The sequence below is a fragment of the Idiotropiscis lumnitzeri genome, chromosome 2 (assembly GCF_059441095.1).
Source record: "Idiotropiscis lumnitzeri isolate Australia: NSW breed Sydney's pygmy pipehorse chromosome 2, RoL_Ilum_1.0, whole genome shotgun sequence".
Lineage (NCBI taxonomy): Eukaryota > Metazoa > Chordata > Actinopteri > Syngnathiformes > Syngnathidae > Idiotropiscis > Idiotropiscis lumnitzeri.
In genome coordinates this window covers 10,660,285-10,679,431 of record NC_142392.1, presented here as the reverse complement: position 1 = coordinate 10,679,431, position 19,147 = coordinate 10,660,285, and the positions used below count along the sequence as shown (strand labels likewise).

The 19,147-nt window shown below is 49.0% G+C and overlaps 3 protein-coding genes across 3 annotated transcripts in view; 2 read left to right on the top strand and 1 right to left on the bottom strand.

Annotated features, from left to right (window-relative positions):
* LOC148341659 (uncharacterized) overlaps nt 1-19,147 on the top strand; it is a 269,746-nt gene that overhangs the window by 105,488 nt on the left and 145,111 nt on the right. The window lies entirely within an intron of this gene.
* On the top strand, nt 42-1,286 carry LOC148341663 (uncharacterized). The gene has a single exon (XM_088283411.1). The coding sequence runs from the start codon at nt 42-44 to the stop codon at nt 1,074-1,076; it is 1,035 nt and encodes a 344-aa protein (XP_088139537.1). The 3' UTR covers nt 1,077-1,286.
* On the bottom strand, nt 14,232-18,962 carry LOC148341662 (uncharacterized). The gene is made up of 2 exons (XM_088287057.1): nt 18,854-18,962; nt 14,232-17,148 (listed from the first exon to the last, which is right to left on the bottom strand). Exon 2 carries the CDS (start codon nt 16,541-16,543, stop codon nt 15,503-15,505), a length of 1,041 nt encoding a protein of 346 aa, XP_088143183.1. The 5' UTR covers nt 16,544-17,148; nt 18,854-18,962; the 3' UTR covers nt 14,232-15,502.

The following is a 19,147-nucleotide window of genomic DNA, read 5'->3' as shown; positions in this document are numbered from 1 at the left end:
AAAGCTTCTATAAAAAGTTTGATTTAACAATCCACACAAGAATGCACAGTGGAGAAAAACCTTTTTCTTGCTCAGTTTGTGGCAAAAGCTTCTCTCAAAAGTCTCATTTAGTAAGGCACGCAAGAACACACAATGGAGAGAAGCCTTTCTCATGCTCAGTTTGTGACAAAAGCTTCTCTCAAAAGTCTCATTTAGTAAGGCACGCAAGAACACACAGTGGAGAGAAGCCTTTTTCATGCTCAGTTTGTGGCAAAGGATTCTCTGAAAAGGGAAATTTAACAAAACACACAAGAACACACAGTGGAGAAAAACCTTTTTCTTGCTCAGTTTGTGGAAAATGCTTCTCTCAAAAGTCAAGTTTAACAGAACACACAATAACACACAGTGGAGAAAAATCTTTTTCTTGCTCAGTTTGTGGAAAATGCTTCTCTCAAAAGTCAAGTTTAACAAAACACACAAAAACACACAATGGAGAAAAACCTTTTTCCTGCTCAGTTTGTGGTAGACGCTTCTCTGTAAAGTCAAATTTAACTTGCCACACAAGAACACACACTGGAGAAAAACCTTTTTCTTGCTCAGTGTGTGGCAGGAGTTTCTCTCTAAAGTCGCATTTACGAAGCCACACAAGAACGCACAGTGGAGAAAAACCTTTTTCCTGCTCAGTTTGTGCCAGGAGTTTCTCTCTAAAGTCGCATTTACGAAGCCACACAAGAACGCACGGTGGAGAAAAACCCTTTTCCTGCTCAGTTTGTGGCAAAAGCTTTTCTTTTAAGTGGAATTTAAAAACACATACACGATTACACACTGGAGAAAAACCTTTTTCCTGCTCAGTTTGTGGCAAAAGCTTCTCTGTAAAGTCTAATTTAACAACCCACACAAGAACACACAGTGCAGAAAAACCTTTTTCCTGCTCAGTTTGTGGCAAAAGCTTCTCTGTAAAGTCAAGTTCACAAAGCCACACAAGAACACACAGTGGAGACATGCCATTTAGTTGCAGCGTTTGTGCTAAAAAATTCTTCACTCAACGTCTTGCTGAGAGACACGATTGTGCTGGTGAGAATTGCAGCGATCCTTGAAGCTTAAAAAAAAGACAACAAAAAACTGAAGCAACTGACTGTGGTAAGATGTAAATGTGATTTTGAATAAAATATGAAAAATTTAATTTTGCAAAGCTCTTTTATCGACATTAAGCCAATGGGATCAGCGCCAGAATAACCATTGTGTCTGAGTGGTGATGATTTTTTTTTGTGTTTACATCAAACATGTCAATAAAATTAATTGCCTTTGCCTGGAATAACATTTGTTAACGTTATGCTTTTCAGTTGTCTTTTTAATCGTACCTAATGGAAAAGGTGTGAGAAGAAACGGTGCTTATGAAATCGTTGCCTTCCACAATCATCAATAAAATCACTTGTTCCACTTGCTCAACTGGCCTTCATTACGCCGTGTGAAAAGGTGAAAAACAGAACTCGAAGTTGAACTATAAAAAGAACCAGACAGAGAAACGCAAATAGTCTCAGTTTCTCTCAAAGGTTTTGGAATGTCAGGAGTTGGCAACTTGATGGCGACTGGAGTCAGCGCTGGTTTTCTCGCTGTGTTCGGCTGGCTCGTATATGTATGGTCCATTGAACATAACTCAAACTCTTCAAATATCCCCTCACATTTAATATTATGCTTTCTGAATAAATTTCTGCAAAATACACTTAATGGGTTGAGCTCTATCAAGTGTTTGGGGTTTGTTGCTAAGCAGAATCTCACTTTGGAAAAAACTATCATTTTGTCAAATATACCAAATATTTTTTTTCATGCTGTATTATATTTTTTATACATTGGATTATTTATATAGTGAAATAGGAAAATATTAAAATGTAAAATTGGAAACCACCTACAGACTTAATTCAATTAACAAATATAGAAACATTTTATAAATAATGAACTAATTGAGAAGAGTCCTGATCTTGAAATAAATATTGAATTATAAAAAATACTAAAAAATTAATTCAATAACCCGACCCTGGATGAGCGGCAGAAAATGGCTGGATGGATGGAATAATTTAAATTGCACACATTTTCAAAAGAACAAATATGTTCAGAAATATTCAAGTGTGAAATAAAAAGGTTCAAATTGTTGATAATTTTACATACTAAAACAATTGAATAAATATTGTATTATTACATAAGCAAGCTTAAATATACATTGAAATAAATAAAAAAAAAAGTCTTGTATTTTTAAATGGCCTTATATAGATATGGGAAGTAATTCTCTTTATGAAACTATGAAGGGACTGGAGCTCACAGAAGTGACCAGTCTTGGTTCTGAAGTTCCGATGTAACCAGATACTGCCCTGAGAGAAAATAGGCCTGAGCATTGTTTATGGTGGGGGCAATTCTCTCGCCAGGTCAGTGACCTTCCAGGGTATGGAAGTAATTTAAGGTGCCTTCAGTGAAGTCCTACTTGAATGAATCCACATCAAAATACCATCATTTATGACACCACGGCTGGACAAATAATATCCAGAAACACACTTACGCACCACTGAGTGAGTGTTGGACGATATAGCTTCTCTTGAAAGGTCCGACTTGAAAATGTCTTTGCAAGTGTATCTACAAGGCGCCGCGTTCAGGACCCAGTCTCCCCAGGAGGCCTGGGTTCGAATCTCGAATTTCCCCATTGTGGGACTAATAAAGGGAATATTATTATTATTATTATTATTAATTAAATCCACAGGACCTTTTCAAACTTGTCTTTATCTTCGGGTTCATTGAATACCTCGATGGCCTCCGGCATTGGTTCGCAAAAGGGCTATTTTTCTTTCGTCCGCTCTGTTTCCGACTCCCACGTCGGCAAGGTAGAGCAGGAATTGTTGCTTGAAAGCGCGCCAACTCGCGTCCACATTTCCCGTCATTTTCAGCGCTTCTGGTGGCCTTACGGAGTCCATCTCGCGTCAGTCCTTTTCTTGACCCGCGACCTGGTACCATGTAATGTTCTGTCTTCTATCTTAAGAAGTCACGCAGGTAACGTGATGCTGCAAGCTTGTGTCTCTTTATTTACTGACTTGCATTCTCGTCTATGTGCAGACACACTTGTTCGTCTGGTAACCATTAATTGCACTCAATCACCTTTTTAAACTTGTTTGTGAAGCTTGTATCAGGCACTTGAATAAGATATTGTAATTAACGTAGACCCACCAAATTTTATATCTATATCTATTTCAATTCCCAGACTGTTGTAAAAGCTTTCTTTGTATATAATCTAGACAGTGGCATCCTCACAGGCATTGCCCCCAGAAACAATTTTAGAACGTATACATTTCGTTGTGCCGATAATCACCACAATCCAGAAGTGTTGGTTCGCAATAATGTCCTAATGATATCCAGCTAATATGGCACAATGTTAGAATTTGGCTTTGCAAGATGGGCAAATTATTCCTGAATTGTCATGACCCGTGTCGGGCATGTCAGTGTGTTTGTTGTTATTTTCTTCCCTCCTTCGTGCCATGTGCTTTTCTGTTATTGTTTTGTCAGCTGTGTAGGGGCGTTTCCCTCTCAGCCATCTCGTCCTCACCAGCCACGCACCTGTTCCCTGTCAACCATCACGCACCTGATTCCCATCTGCTCCCCTGATTACTCGGACTATTTAAGCTTCCCAGACCAACTACTCAGCGTCATTGCCACACTTTCCGGACTTCCACGACCACGTTTGTTCCTGTCAAGCTCATGCTCTTGTTCACGTCCTCGTTCCCGTTCCCGTTACGTCCCTCAGCGTTTTGCACCGGCTTCTGTTCCTCGTCCTCCTTTTCTGTTAGTCACATTTTGGTTGCCCTTGATACCTAGCACCCTGCCACGTTGTTTGTCCTTGTTTGTTTCATTTAATAAATTCCCTTCACGTTACCCACCTCTCGGCCTCCTCGCCTTTTGGGTCCACCTCCTCCTCGCCGTAAGGCGAGCCCCCGACAGAATGACCCGACCCAGAAAGAAGGACCCAGCGAGGGGCTCGCGGCGGCGTCATGGACACCGCCACACGGACAACCTCCCTCAACCTGCCGATCAGCTCAGCGCCACGTCTGCTACACTCCCCTCGTCTCCAGATTACGTCATCGACGGTTTACCCGTCATTCCACCCCATCTGATCATCGACTCGGATCAAAAGGACGATCTCGAGTATATCTACCATCTTTCAGACGCCCAGCGCAACCCGGACTCAATCAGTGACCAGATTTCTGAACTTCAGGCCCACTTTGCTAAAATGGAAGCTCACTTGGCCCAGAAGGAGGAGGAGATGCTGGCTGTACTGGCAAAGAGGGAGGAGGAGAACCTCGCCCAGAAGAGGAACCAGGAACTGGAAGCTCAGATCTCGGAGCTGCAGGAGGATCTGGAATCGGAGAGACAGGCGCGCAACAAGGCAGATGAGGCGCGCAGAGACCTTGGAGAGGAGCTGGAAGCTCTCAAGACTGAGTTGGAGGACACTTTAGACTCAACTGCAGCACAGCAAGAGCTGCAGGTCAAGTTTGGAGAGAGCGAACAGCAGAGGCGGGAGATGGCTCACAAGTTGGCCAAGATGCAGTCAGAGCTGGACAATGTCAACAGTCTGCTGACTGAAGCCGAGGGCAGAAACATCAAAGTCAGCCAAGACCTGTCTTCAGTGGAGTCGCAGCTGCAGGATGCACAGGAGATGCTCCAAGAGGAGACTCGCCAAAAGCTGAGCCTCTCCACTCGCTTGCGGCAGCAGGAGGACGAGCGGAACGCTCTGCGGAAGATGCTGGCTGAGGCAGAAGAGGGCAAGAGGAACGCGGAGAAGCAGGTCTCCTCACTTCAAGCCCAGCTGGTCGACATGAAGAAGGCTGATGGGGATCAGGTCCCCCGTCTCGGCTGCGCCCGGTCCGAATGCTGCGCCCGGCCCGCAGTCGCCTCCACGTCAGCTGCAGCAACCCATGTCGCCTCCACGTCAGCTGCAGAAACCCATGTCGCCTCCACGTCAGCTGCAGCAACCCACGTCGCCTCCACGTCAGCTGCAGCAACCCACGTCGCCTCCACGTCAGCTGCAGCAAACCACGCCGCCTCCACGTCAGCTGCAGCAACCCACGTCGCCTCCACGCCAGCTGCAGCAACCCATGCCGCCTCCACGTCAGCTGCAGCAACCCACGGCGCCTCCACGTCAGCTGCAGCAATCCACGCCGCTTCCACGTCAGCTGCAGAAACCCACGCCGCTTCCACGTCAGCTGCAGCAACCCACGCCGCTCCCTCGTCGGCTGCAGCTTCCAGTGCCGGTCCCTCACCAGCTGCAACCTCCAGAGTCCCACTCCGGCTCACCGTCAGATACTGAGCCCCGTCCCGGCACCTCCCTAGCTGCGAAGCCCCGTCCCGGCTCCTCGCCAGCTGCTGAGCCCCGTCCTGGCTCCTCGCCAGCTGCTGAGCCCCGTCCCGGCTCCCCGCCAGCTGCTGAGCCCCGTCCCGGCTCCCCGCCAGCTGCTGAGTCCCGTCCCGGCTCCCCGCCAGCTGCTGAGCCCCGTCCCGGCTCCCCGCCAGCTGCTGAGTCCCGTCCCGGCTCCCCGCCAGCTGCTGAGCCCCGTCCCGGCTCCCCGCCAGCTGCTGAGTCCCGTCCCGGCTCCCCGCCAGCTGCTGAGTCCCGTCCCGGCTCCCCGCCAGCTGCTGAGTCCCGTCCTGGCTCCCCGCCAGCTGCTGAGTCCCATTTCCGTTCCCCGCAAGCTGCTGAGCCCCGTCCCGGCTCCCCGCCAGCTGCTGAGCCCCGTTCCGGCGCCTTGCCAGCGCCCCAGGTCCAAGTTCCGGTGGAGCACGTCTTGCATCCGCTCCCAGTTCCCGATCCAGCGGAGCACGCTGTGCGTCCGTTCCAAGTTCACGTCCCGGCGGAGCACGTCCTGCGTCCGCCACAAGCTCATGTCCCGGCGGAGCACGTCCTGCGCCCGCCTCAAGTCCATGTTCAGGCGGAGCACTCCCTCCGTCCGTCCCAAGTTCACGTCCCGGCGGAGCACGTCCTGCGTCCGCCTCAAGCTCATGTCCCGGCGGAGCACGTCCTGCGTCCGTCTCAAGGTCAAGTCCACGTTCAGGCGGAGCACTCCCTGCATCCGTCCCAAGTTCACGTCCCGGCGGAGCATGTCCTGCGTCCGTCTCAAGGTCAAGTCCACGTTCAGGCGGAGCACTCCCTGCATCCGTCCCAAGTTCACGTCCCGGCGGAGCACGTCCTGCGTCCGTCTTAAGGTCAAGTCCACGTTCAGGCGGAGCACTCCCTGCATCCGTCCCAAGTTCATGTCCCGGCGGAGCACGTCCTGCGCCCGCCTCAAGTCCATGTTCAGGCGGAGCACTCCCTCCGTCCGTCCCAAGTTCACGTCCCGGCGGAGCACGTCCTGCGTCCGCCTCAAGCTCATGTCCCGGCGGAGCACGTCCTGCGTCCGTCTCAAGGTCAAGTCCACGTTCAGGCGGAGCACTCCCTGCATCCGTCCCAAGTTCACGTCCCGGCGGAGCATGTCCTGCGTCCGTCTCAAGGTCAAGTCCACGTTCAGGCGGAGCACTCCCTGCATCCGTCCCAAGTTCACGTCCCGGCGGAGCACGTCCTGCGTCCGTCTCAAGGTCAAGTCCACGTTCAGGCGGAGCACTCCCTGCATCCGTCCCAAGTTCACGTCCCGGCGTAGCACGTCCTGCGTCCGCCTCAAGCTCATGTCCCGGCGGAGCACGTCCTGCGCCCGTCCCAAGTCCTTGTTCTGGCAGAGCACGTCCCGCAGCCGCCTCAGGTCTTTGATCCGACGGCGCTCGTCCTGCACCCGTCGCAAGTTCCTGCCTCGACGGCGGTAAACAATTCCCTGCCGTCCCAAGTCACGTTCGCGACGGCGTCCAAAGGACCGCCGTCGTTTCCCGCCTCTGTCTCGGCGGTCGTCGACGACGCGCCGCCGCCCTTCGTCTCTGCCTCGGCGACGTCTGATGAACCGTCGCCGCCTCCCGCCTCTGTCCCGGCGGTGCCAGAGGAACCACCGCCACTCCTCGCCTCTGTCTCGGCGACGTCCGATGATCCGCCACTGCTCCCGGTTCCTGCCTCGGCGGTGGACGACGACCAACCGCCGCTCCACGTTCCTGTCTCGGCGGGGCTCGACGACCAGTCGCCGCTCCACGTTCCTGTCTCGGCGGGGCTCGACGACCAGTCGCCGCTCCACGTTCCTGTCTCGGCGGGGCTCGACGACCAGCCGCCGCTCCACGTTCCTGTCTCGGCGGGGTTCGACGACCAGCCGCCGCTCCACGTTCCTGTCTGGGCGGGGTTCGACGACCAGCCGCCGCTCCAAGTGCCTGCCTCGACGGCGCTCGACGACCTACCGCCGCGTCTCGTCCCTGCTCCGGCGGCGTCCGGCGATCCACCGCGTCTCGTTCCCGTCTCGGCGGCGTCCGACGACCAGCCGCCGCTCCACGTTCCTGTCTCGGCGGGGCTCGACGACCAGTCGCCGCTCCACGTTCCTGTCTCGGCGGGGCTCGACGACCAGTCGCCGCTCCACGTTCCTGTCTCGGCGGGGCTCGACGACCAGCCGCCGCTCCACGTTCCTGTCTCGGCGGGGTCCGACGACCAGCCGCCGCTCCACGTTCCTGTCTGGGCGGGGTTCGACGACCAGCCGCCGCTCCAAGTGCCTGCCTCGACGGCGCTCGACGACCTACCGCCGCGTCTCGTCCCTGCTCCGGCGGCGTCCGGCGATCCACCGCGTCTCGTCCCCGTCTCGGCGGCGTCCGACGACCAGCCGCTGCTCCACGTTCCTGTCTCGGCGGGGCTCGACGACCAGCCGCCGCTCCAAGTTCCTGTCTCGGCGGGGTTCGACGACCAGCCGCCGCTCCACGTTCCTGTCTGGGCGGGGTTCGACGACCAGCCGCCGCTCCAAGTGCCTGCCTCGACGGCGCTCGACGACCTACCGCCGCGTCTCGTCCCTGCTCCGGCGGCGTCCGCCGATCCACCGCGTCTCGTCCCCGTCTCGGCGGCGTCCAACGACCAGCCGCCGCTCCACGTTCCTGTCTCGGCAGGGCTCGACGACCAGCCGCCGCTCCAAGTGCCTGCCTCGACGGCGCTCGACGACCTACCGCCGCGTCTCGTCCCTGCTCCGGCGGCGTCCGGCGATCCACCGCGTCTCGTTCCCGTCTCGGCGGCGTCCGACGACCAGCCGCCGCTCCACGTTCCTGTCTCGGCGGGGCTCGACGACCAGTCGCCGCTCCACGTTCCTGTCTCGGCGGGGCTCGACGACCAGTCGCCGCTCCACGTTCCTGTCTCGGCGGGGCTCGACGACCAGCCGCCGCTCCACGTTCCTGTCTCGGCGGGGCTCGACGACCAGCCGCCGCTCCACGTTCCTGTCTCGGCGGGGTCCGACGACCAGCCGCCGCTCCACGTTCCTGTCTGGGCGGGGTTCGACGACCAGCCGCCGCTCCAAGTGCCTGCCTCGACGGCGCTCGACGACCTACCGCCGCGTCTCGTCCCTGCTCCGGCGGCGTCCGGCGATCCACCGCGTCTCGTCCCCGTCTCGGCGGCGTCCGACGACCAGCCGCTGCTCCACGTTCCTGTCTCGGCGGGGCTCGACGACCAGCCGCCGCTCCAAGTTCCTGTCTCGGCGGGGTTCGACGACCAGCCGCCGCTCCACGTTCCTGTCTGGGCGGGGTTCGACGACCAGCCGCCGCTCCAAGTGCCTGCCTCGACGGCGCTCGACGACCTACCGCCGCGTCTCGTCCCTGCTCCGGCGGCGTCCGCCGATCCACCGCGTCTCGTCCCCGTCTCGGCGGCGTCCAACGACCAGCCGCCGCTCCACGTTCCTGTCTCGGCAGGGCTCGACGACCAGCCGCCGCTCCACGTTCCTGTCTCGGCGGGGTTCGACAACCAGCCGCCGCCCCAAGTGCCTGCCTCGACGGCGGTCAACGACCCACCGCCGCGTCTCGTCCCTGCTCCGGCGGCGTCCGGCGATCCACCGTGTCTCGTCTCCGTCTCGGCGGCGGTGTCCAACGTCCTACCGTTGCTCCAAGTTACTGCCTCGGTTGCGCCCACCTCAACGCCGGCCCAAGCCCCGTCCTCTGCTGCACCCAGCGTCGCGCCGCCGCCTCTCGTCTCAGCCCCGTCGGCGGACTCCTTTTGGCGTTCGGGTCGCCCCGGACGTCCGCCTGAATGGCCACAATGGGACGTGCTGGTCTGGCCGCCCGCACGCCCTCCTGAAGGGCCGCGAAAGGAGTTGCTGGTCTGGCCTCCCGGACACCCGCCAGACCGGTCCCGAACACGGGTGGTGGTCCCACCTCCCGACCCCTTCCGCCCACCCTCGTTTTTGGACTTTGTTCTTTGGGTTGTTGTTTTTTTTCTTTTGGCTTTATTTGGGACGTCTGGAATCCGTCCCTTGAGGGGGGGGTACTGTCATGACCCGTGTCGGGCATTTCAGTGTGTTTGTTGTTATTTTCTTCCCTCCTTCGTGCCATGTGCTTTTCTGTTATTGTTTTGTCAGCTGTGTAGGGGCGTTTCCCTTTCAGCCGTCTCATCCTCACCAGCCACGCACCTGTTCCCTGTCAACCATCACGCACCTGATTCCCATCTGCTCCCCTGATTACTCGGACTATTTAAGCTTCCCAGACCAACTACTGAGCGTCGGGTCATTGCCACACTTTCCGGACTTCCACGACCACGTTTGTTCCTGTCAAGCTCATGCTCTTGTTCACGTCCTCGTTCCCGTTACGTCCCTCAGCGTTTTGCCCCGGCTTCTGTTCCTCGTCCTCCTTTTCTGTTAGTCACGTTTTGGTTGCCCTTGATACCTAGCACCCTGCCACGTTGTTTGTTTCATTTAATAAATTCCCTTCACGTTACCCACCTCTTGGCCTCCTCGCCTTTTGGGTCCACCTCCTCCTCGCTGTAAGGCGAGCCCCCCGACATGAATTAAAGAAAATTTAGTTCACTGAGTTCAAATATCTAACTGTCTCGAGATTATAAATTAAGCCCTGAGCTAACGCTCCAATTTTTACAGTTTTTTGGCAAATCTTTAAAGCAAACCAAATGAAATAGTAACCATTTATGATAAATAAAAATCCCAAACCTAGAATTACGCAGATACCAAATTAAACCATTTTTTACGGGAAGAATAGGTGCTCTCCAAGATGTAGACAGCTCCAAGACCGCTGCAGTCTTCACCTCCTATTGTCTCCCGAATGCCTCCCTCCACCTCCAGGCTGTGCCAACTCTGATTCTGTCAACTGGGCGAGGGTGTAGAGACAGTAAAACAATTGGGGGAGCTGTGGAGCAGAGCCCAAAATCAGTTGGGCCCGTGTCCACAACCCCTCCGGCAGAGACGCACACAGAGCGACCTCTCCCGAGTGACCCGTTTCGTGAAATTTTGAAATTTAGTCACGTTCCCAAAACCGAAGAATTTGTAGTGGGTGCTGAAGTATGATACCCTGTTAGTGACGCAGAGTATTCAACATTCGTAATAGACGTCTGAACCCAGCCAACCGCCTCGACACACCGCTTTACCATGGGGCCTAGATCTTTAGTATGAAGACGCGCATCAATAGTCAATGCGATTTGTGGCTTGGCGAAAGTAAACAATTCATACCATTTCTGCTGCTCAGGGACAAGGCACGCATGCGAGGCAACGCCGGTAGACATTGCACATATATAATCCTAATGCAAGATGAACTCCTGACTAAATTTGGATGAATGCATTTTGATAAACCAAATCATGTGTGCGATCATATGTACAGTGTACAAGGTACTGGGTCAATTGGTGAATGGGTGGAGGTTGGATCAGGAACAGGGCATACCCACCGCGGGAGGATGGAGAACCAGGTTTCAGAGCTGACCTCAGATGTTTCAGTTCAGCCAGTGGAATGGAGGAGAGCTCCGCGGCCCCCTGTCATGGAATGGGGTACCAGCGGGTTGGTGTCAAGAGTGCGTTGGGAGTGGGTAACGGTGGCGCCCCCTGCGCTCGTGGAGCTCTGGGCGACAGGAATGGCACCGGACCAGAGATGGCACATTCCAAGAAGTGGCTCGGTATGGACTGCTCATCACCCAGTGACCCCGCAGCAAGAGCACACCCCACTCACAACCCCCGTTTATAACCACCCCTACCTCTGTTACCGCAATCCCGACCTCGTTGACCGGCCGGGTACGGACAGCCAATCTGCTGTGGTGCCGCGTCACCCGAACCTTGCCTAGGAGCAGCAGAAGCGGAAGGCGCAGGTGCAATGGGAGCTGCATGCATTAGCTGCCCCACCCCTTTTTTTCTTTTTTTTTATTTTATAATTTTTAGCCCTCTTGGCCACCAGAACTTGCAAGTACAACAATTTTTAGTAACGCTCGTTAATCCAATCACACATTTTCCTTTTCTGATGTCGTGCAAAATGATGTAAAAAAAAATGTGTTCTCCTGAGACTGATTAGCATTTTTTCATTGATGGACTGTTTCACATGATGTCCGTAACCGGAAGGACACGCCCTAAGGACGGCCAACTGGAACAGCTGCGTAATGACGACATTATTGGATGGGTCACTGCCGGAAGTCTCACTCCATTCACGTCTCGCCCTGGCCACAAAGACCAGGCCTGTCTCCTCCGCTCCCCACCTGAAAGATACAGCAACATCGGCCCCAACGGGGCCAGAAATATCTGATGCACGGCACGGCCAATCTCACCTGAGGTGTCCCCATTCAGCCGGTGACCGTCATGCTGGTCTGTAGGTCTGGCCTCGGCCTCAAGTAAGGACAGTTTCTGACAAGTAAATTTTGTCCCGCATGTAACTCTGTAATCCCCTCTACGAAGAACCTACCCTTGCGTTAAGTGAGTAATTTTCATAAAAACAGCGCCACCGCCCCCTTAACTGAAATTAACCTCAAGTATCACCGCTGTGGTGCCGTATATTATGGAAAAGTCTTAACAATACAACAAAATTCTGCTCTATCCTGGACTAGGTGTGTGTTATCTATTCGTGCACCCAATGTGAATATCAAAACTGCGGAGCACATGAGCAAGCTAAAGCAACAACTATATCTTAATCTGTTTTCATGGAACCTAACTTAGAATATCTTATATCTCCCTCCTTGTTGAGGAGAAACTCCGGGATGGGCGTGATGAGACGCTATTTGAAGCGTTCTCCGGCCTTGTGGTCACACAGGTCACATGTCACCTCAAACCTGTGGAGAGAACTGGAGGAGTGGCACTTGCCAGTGAGAAGGGGTAAATTACCTCCCTTCTGAAAATTTCAGTTTTGCATAAATTTTGTGTAATAATGTCAATCAATCATTCACTTGATGCTTGAATTTGATTAGTCCAATCTGTCTCCAATAACAATTTGAAAATCAGTACTTGGGAGTGCAATTGGGATTCAGTTTGATCAGACCTGTCCGCCCATTGCTTCCTTCGTGCTGTTAGGGCTTGCCGGTGCCCTCAATCAGGTTTCTTTCCTGAGGCCCGTCCCTTAAACATTCACTCAAACCACTTAGACGTACAAACACTTTTTCTGTCACACTTTCATTCACCAAAAAGATACTTTCCAATTCTTTTATTCCACAAAGTTCCTCTTTGTACTTGGGTGTCGTTCTAGCACACATTTTCAAACGCCAATCTCAACAAATCCGCACTTGGTCTTTGCTTGGCGATAACTCGTGTGCTTCTCTTTGTTCGACCAGATGAAAGAAAGATGGCATCGTTTTTCAAAGTCCCACTGAAAGGATTTCCTGTTCGTCACGAAAGTGGAAGAACAGGACACACCCCGCTGGGATTTGATTGGCTGCTGGCTTTGTGGAGCACTGTCACCAACTCACCGACAGATGTCACCATTTGCGATGCAAATCATTGTTATCTTCTTCTAAACATAGAGAAAAACCTAAGATGCACATGAACAAACATTTTAGTTCCCAAATACGAACTTGAGAGATGTATTGAATTTGACTTTTGTTGCTGGTTTTGTTTTCACATCTGACACCATGTTGTTGGTTGGACAGTATTCCAAATGTATTTCTCTATTATTAACAGTTGACATGATAAAGTGAAACTTTATGTCAACATATTTGCCTTTTTACAGGGTTTTTCGCCAGCGACGTGGTTGCGAATTTTAAATTAAAATACATCACTGTTTTATTCTCTAAATGTTAGAGTCTTAAAAAATGATTTCAATGTTTATAACTTAACTAACTTAAATATTTCATTATTCGTTTCAGTATTCATTAAACTACGGTGATTCCTTATTTATTTCAAGATTCATTGAACTGTTTTAGTAATAATTTAGTATTCAATGTTTAATCGTTACTGTCGTTACTTTTTAAATATTTGTGTCACTATTTTGTTCAATCTTAATATTATGGAAAATTATTTTGCAAGTAAGGTTTTTGTTATTTATTGTGGCCACCTGCTTTTGAAGAAAGTGCCTTTCGCTTCTTGTACGAGAGGATTCTTTGTGAAGCCAAAACAACACGACCTTGACTGATAAGTAGGCTCAATGCAGAAAAAATATATTTTTGTTTTAAGATTCCACAGTTCCTGTCAAATAAATCTTCATCTTCCTGTGTGCATCAGTATCTTCCCATGCACTTCTCCCACTGAGATTACTCTGCAGACTGACTCAAAAGAACAGACTATCTCATTGATCTTCCCTAACTGCTGAAAATTCCACAACAATCTGGGGTCAGACGTGGGATAGCTGAATATCCGCCGGTGAAATTCAGGGATGCTGGCAGGTAACCTCCGGGGTTCAATTAAGACAGCAGCAGCAACGAACAGCGTGATGCGAATCATCTCGTCCGTGGTGACAAATAAACGCTGACTCCAGTCGCCATCAAGTTGCCAACTCCTGACATTCCAAAACCTTTGAGAGAAACTGAGACTATTTGCGTTTCTCTTTCTGGTTCTTTTTATAGTTCAACTTCTAGTTCAGTTTTTCACCTTTTCACACGGCGTAATGAAGGCCAGGTGAGCAAGTGGAACAAGTGATTTTATTGATGATTGTGGAAGGAACCGATTTCATAAGCAGTTTCTTCTCACACCTTTTCCATTAGGTACGATTTAAAAGACAACTGAAAAGCATAACGTTAAAAAATGTTGTTCCAGGCAAAGGCAATTAATTTCATTTAAATGTTTGATGTAAACACAAAATAAAATCATCATCACTCAGACACAATGCACTGATCACATTGGCCTTGTGTCAATAAAAGAGCTTTGAAAATTCAATATATCATATTTTCTAAATCACATTTACATCTTACCACAAAGAGTCAGTTCCTTCAGGTTTTTTTTTTTTGTCTTTTTAAGCTTCAAGGATCGCTGCTATTCTCGTAGGGCTGGGCAATAAACCGAAAATTTACCGTGATCGAAATTTAATAAAATCATTTTGCCCATGTCGGTTAATTCGGTGTTTAAAAAAAAAATGAAGTCCTTTTAGTCTGCAGCTTTGTTCATGCCCCTGTAAAACGGCTTGAGCGGCTGTAGTCACGTGACTCCACCCAGCTGAACAAGAAAGAAAACTGACGACGCGGTCGTAGCTGTCGATTCAAATCTAGAAGCAGCTGACACGGCTGAAGACGAAGTAACGTTAGTTGAAATTGTTCCTGTCGCGCTTGTCCCGAAAAGAAATTCGACATCTGTCGTTAGGAAATGTTTTGGGTTCCATGAAGACGATGTTTAAGCAAAAAAACATGAACTACAAAGTGCATCGTAAGCACCTGAAACAGCGCGTCCAACCTTTTCTTTTTCACCACCCACAACACAACCATGCTGTTGACTTGGAGCTTGTGCTAAAAGTTCAAAGTGAGAAGCAAGGGTAGGACAAGTGACAACAGCCCATAACGGAGGCGACACCATTCGAGAGAACGTCTCGGTGGTGGACGCGATAGCCGAGCACATAGCTAAAGATAGAGCTCCTCTAGTTACAGTGGAGCGGACAAGATTCAAACGCCTCATGAAAGTAGCCGACAAGAGGTACGAAAATATTTGTCGCAAACCGCACTTCCCAATATGGACAACATTGGGACAGGAGCGCAGACATGACAAGCATTTTGCATCCTCATCCGACTTGTGGTCGAGACGCGACATGGACCCCTGTTTGAGCATGAATGTGCATTACATAGACGACAAGTGGCAACTGCGCACCAGAGTACTCGAGACGGCGCATTTTCCTGATGAAGTACACTTTTTTTATTTGGCATTGGCATTCCATTGACATTTTTTTTTCATTTTATTTAGCATTTTGTTGACAGGCGACTAGCGCCTTTGCACATGGCATTACAGCATCTTGGCACAATCTGTTTGCAGAGAAGATTTTGCGAGAAGTTCCCTTTTTCTCCTGTTCTTTGTCACATTGTTCAAGTCATGCAAAGTAAGATATTTGGAAGGCTTCTACACATGATTTTTGTACTTTTATTTTCCATTGAAAGTAATGTGTACCACTTGGTCAATAAAGAAAACAGTTATGTATTTCCTGCATTTATTTTGATTTTGGTCCACGGGCGGAAATGTAATTGATTCATCGTTGTCGAGGCAAAATTGCTCATTTTATTGCGATATTGATTTTAGGTCATATTGCCCAGCCCTACATTCTCTCCATCACAATCGTGTCTCTCAGCCTGCTGTTTAGTGGTGAATTTTTTAGCACAAACACTGCAACTGAATGGCTTATCTCCACTGTGTGTTCTTGTGTGACTTCGTAAATGTGACTTTTCAGAGAAGCATTTTCCACAAACTAAGCAGGAAAAAGGTTTTTCTCCACTGTGTGTTCTTGTATGTCTTGTTAACGTTGACTTTTCAGAGAAGCATTTTCCACAAACTGAGCAGGAAAAAGGTTTTTCTCCACTGTGAGTTCTTGTGTGTCTTGTTAAACTTGCCTTTTGAGAGAAACTTTTTCCGCAAACTGAGCAGGAAAAAGGACTTTCACCACTGTGTGTTCTTGTGTGTTCTGTTAAATGTGACTTATGGGGGAAGATTTTACCATAAAATGAGCAAGAAAGAGGTTCTTCAGTGTGTGTTCTTGCATGCTCTGTTAATCGGAACTTTAGAGAAAAGCTTTTGCCACAAACTGAGCAGGAAAAAGGCTTTTCTCCAGTGTGTGTTCTTGTGTGGATTGTAAACGTTGACTTATGCAGGAAGCTTTTGCCACAAACCGAGCAAGAAAATGGTTTTCCTCCACTGTGTATTCTTTTGTGTGCTATGAACCTTGCCTTTTGAGAGAAGCATTTTCCACAAACTGAGCAGGAAAAAGGTTTTTCTCCAGTGTGTGTTCTTGCGTGGATTGTTAAATGCGACTTACGCAGGAAGCTTTTGCCACAAACCGAGCAAGTAAAAGGTTTTTCACCAGTGTGTGTTCTTGCGTGGATTGTTAAATGCGACTTACGCAGGAAGTTTTTGCCACAAACCGAGCAAGTAAAAGGTTTTTCACCACTGTGTGTTCTTCTGTGGCTTGTGAAATTAGACTTGTCAGAGAAACCTTTTCCGCAAACTGAGCAGGAAAAATGTTTTTCTCCACTGTGCGTTCTTGTGTGCCTTGTTAAATGTGACTTTACAGAGAAGCTTTTGCCACAAACCGAGCAGGAAAAAGGTTTTTCTCCACTGTGCATTCTTGTGTGGATTGTGAAATCAAACTTTCGAGAGAAGCATTTTCCACAAACTGAGCAGGAAAAAGGTTTTTCTCCACTGTGAATTCTTGTGTGGATTGTTAAATCAAACTTTCGAGAGAAGCATTTCCCACAAACTGAGCAAGAAAAAGGTTTTTCTCCACTGTGCGTTCTTGTGTGCCTAACTAAATGAGACTTCCGAGAGAAGCTTTTGCCACAAACCGAGCAGGAAAAAGGTTTTTCACCACAGTGTGTTTTTCTGTGCCCTTTTAAAGACAGCTTTGAAGTTAATGAGTCAGTGTGACATGCCCTTTCACCTTTAGCTTGCCCAGCATCATCATCATCGTCGTCATGAGCGTCTGATAATGTGTCCTCATGATGTGCTCGTGATGGCCCCCAGTGGTCTTCATCAACTTCTTTTGTCACGTGACGACTTGAACTGCTGCTTGTAGGCTCCGCCCCTCTGTTGTCCTCACTCTCATCCTCGTTTTCATCTTCAGTCTTTATAGGGACGTTCACTGGTGACTTGTTGATCTCCTCCTCCTCCTTTTTGATGTGAGTCAAGTCTGGCTCCTCTTTCACAGAACAGAGATCATTTTGTCTGACGTCTGCAGGACACAAAAAGACAAACACACATTTGGTTTGGACAAGTCAAAGCTCATGCGGCGACTTTGTCTTTTATTATTTCTACCGTGCTACCTTGACTTGTGCCTGCCACACACGGAGCAATGCGTGCGACCCCAACTTGGACCGGACCATGGGGACATTTCACAAAATTACGTCCTACGATGTAAGCCTCCCGTTAGCCGCACAACAGTGATAAACGGGCATTTAAAAAGGAAGCACGTTGCGGCTGATGCCCGATTTAATTCCTTACATAGTCACAGACGTTTCTGGAAGCGAGCTGAAGTTAGCACACCCGGGCTATTGTGTGCGTCTGATGGAACACCTGTTGTGGGACCCTAACTTATTAATGGGGGCCATCGCAACATAATGTCATTGATAGAATAGGAATCCTTCAAGTGAAATATGTTTACAAGTATTTCTTTTTGCATTTAGAGAAAGCTTCATCGTGGGTATTTTTGCTTCCATTATAATCTGGATCCCTAAAAGAATTAAAGGGGCCCTGGAATCAGAGTCGCTATTTATTGTATGATTTACGTTTGGTTTTTTTTTACCCAAAATGACATTTATCCTGCGAGTAAGTTCCGACATTACCCTTTTTATTTTTATAAAATTTCTGTTTTGAAATAAATTTTAAAACAAAATTACGTTTGAAGAGTAAAAGTTCTTACACATAAGCATTAAGCAACAACACTTTCACTCTGACTTTCATGTTGACATATTTGAATAATGACTGTATATTTTAAAGTTATCCAATATGTATTCAAATTCGACTAAGATACACCAAAATATTATGAGTTCACTGAATTATTTTGTAACCGCAATGATGTATAACAGCCAGAGGGATTCAGTAATGAGTAACAAAGTAACACAAGACCTCCCACTGTTACGTCATCATTGTCTTTTGCATACATTATCAAGAACTATGAGTTTCGGGGGAGATGCAAACCACCTGGGCCACAGGAACTTTATGACCAGGAACTAAATGTTCCTGGCCTTGTTGGTGGAAAAGGGGGTTGTGACGTTCTCCCTTTTTAAGCGCATAGTAAGCCAAAGATGCAGATTCATTCCTTGCAGCATGCGCTTGTTCACCGATGAGATCCGTGCAACCTTGGATGGATGCATTCAATGTATTTTAAATGTTTGGATGAGGTGAAACTATGCACATGTGCACAAAACAGTGCAGAGCCACCTGAGGTTCTTTGACTCTCACCTGACTAAGACAGTACAAAGTTCATAAATAAAAAAGACAGATACGCACTTCATTTTTAAAAAGAAAAACTTGATATTTTGTGTTTTATCCACTAAAATTGATCAACCGCCATTGATGTTTTCGCCGCAGTGTGCACATATTTTAGATTCAAGCAGAATTCCTTCCGTAAGGAATTGCTTGAACAAGATATAAAAAACGGAAAATGTAAAATGTTAACTAACCAGTTCAAATTTTATACTGGGAAAAACATGGAGTTCACCCCCCACTATTGGTTATTCTTTGGCATTTATTTTCTGCACTGATTTCATTTGTCAAAAATAAATGTTCCGCAGACCTGCAAGTAAAAGACAATATTTAAAAATAAAACGGCAATAACCTTGAACGCATTTCCCCAAACAACTTAATGTTGTGATGCATATTTTTAACGATAGAAAGTCGTTCTTTCCAAAGCAAATGAGAGTAAGACGTGTACAAACCTGCTTTGTGTAGCACAACACGAGGCTGCTTGCTAACTTCGCCCAGCAGTTGAAGATGTTGCTCGTTCTTTTCTTTTATTCCACAAAGTTCCTCTTTGTATTTGTGTGTCGTTCTTTCACACATTTTCAAATGATAATTCCAAAAAATCCGTCCTTGATCTCTGCTTGGCGATGAGTCATGTGCCTCTTTTCGTTAGCGGCTAGCTAGCTAACAAGCTAAGCTAACTACGCCGAAAAGGATCAACGAGCGAAAATGAGGTTATCGGGACACAAAGACTTAATGAATTATGTCGT

Coding starts and splice junctions, on each gene's coding strand:
- LOC148341663 (XM_088283411.1), top strand. CDS start 42: ATGCACAGTGGAGAAAAACCTTTTTCTTGCTCAGTTTGTGGCAAAAGC.
- LOC148341662 (XM_088287057.1), bottom strand. CDS start 16,543: ATGCACAGTGGAGAAAAACCTTTTTCCTGCTCGGTTTGTGGCAAAAGC.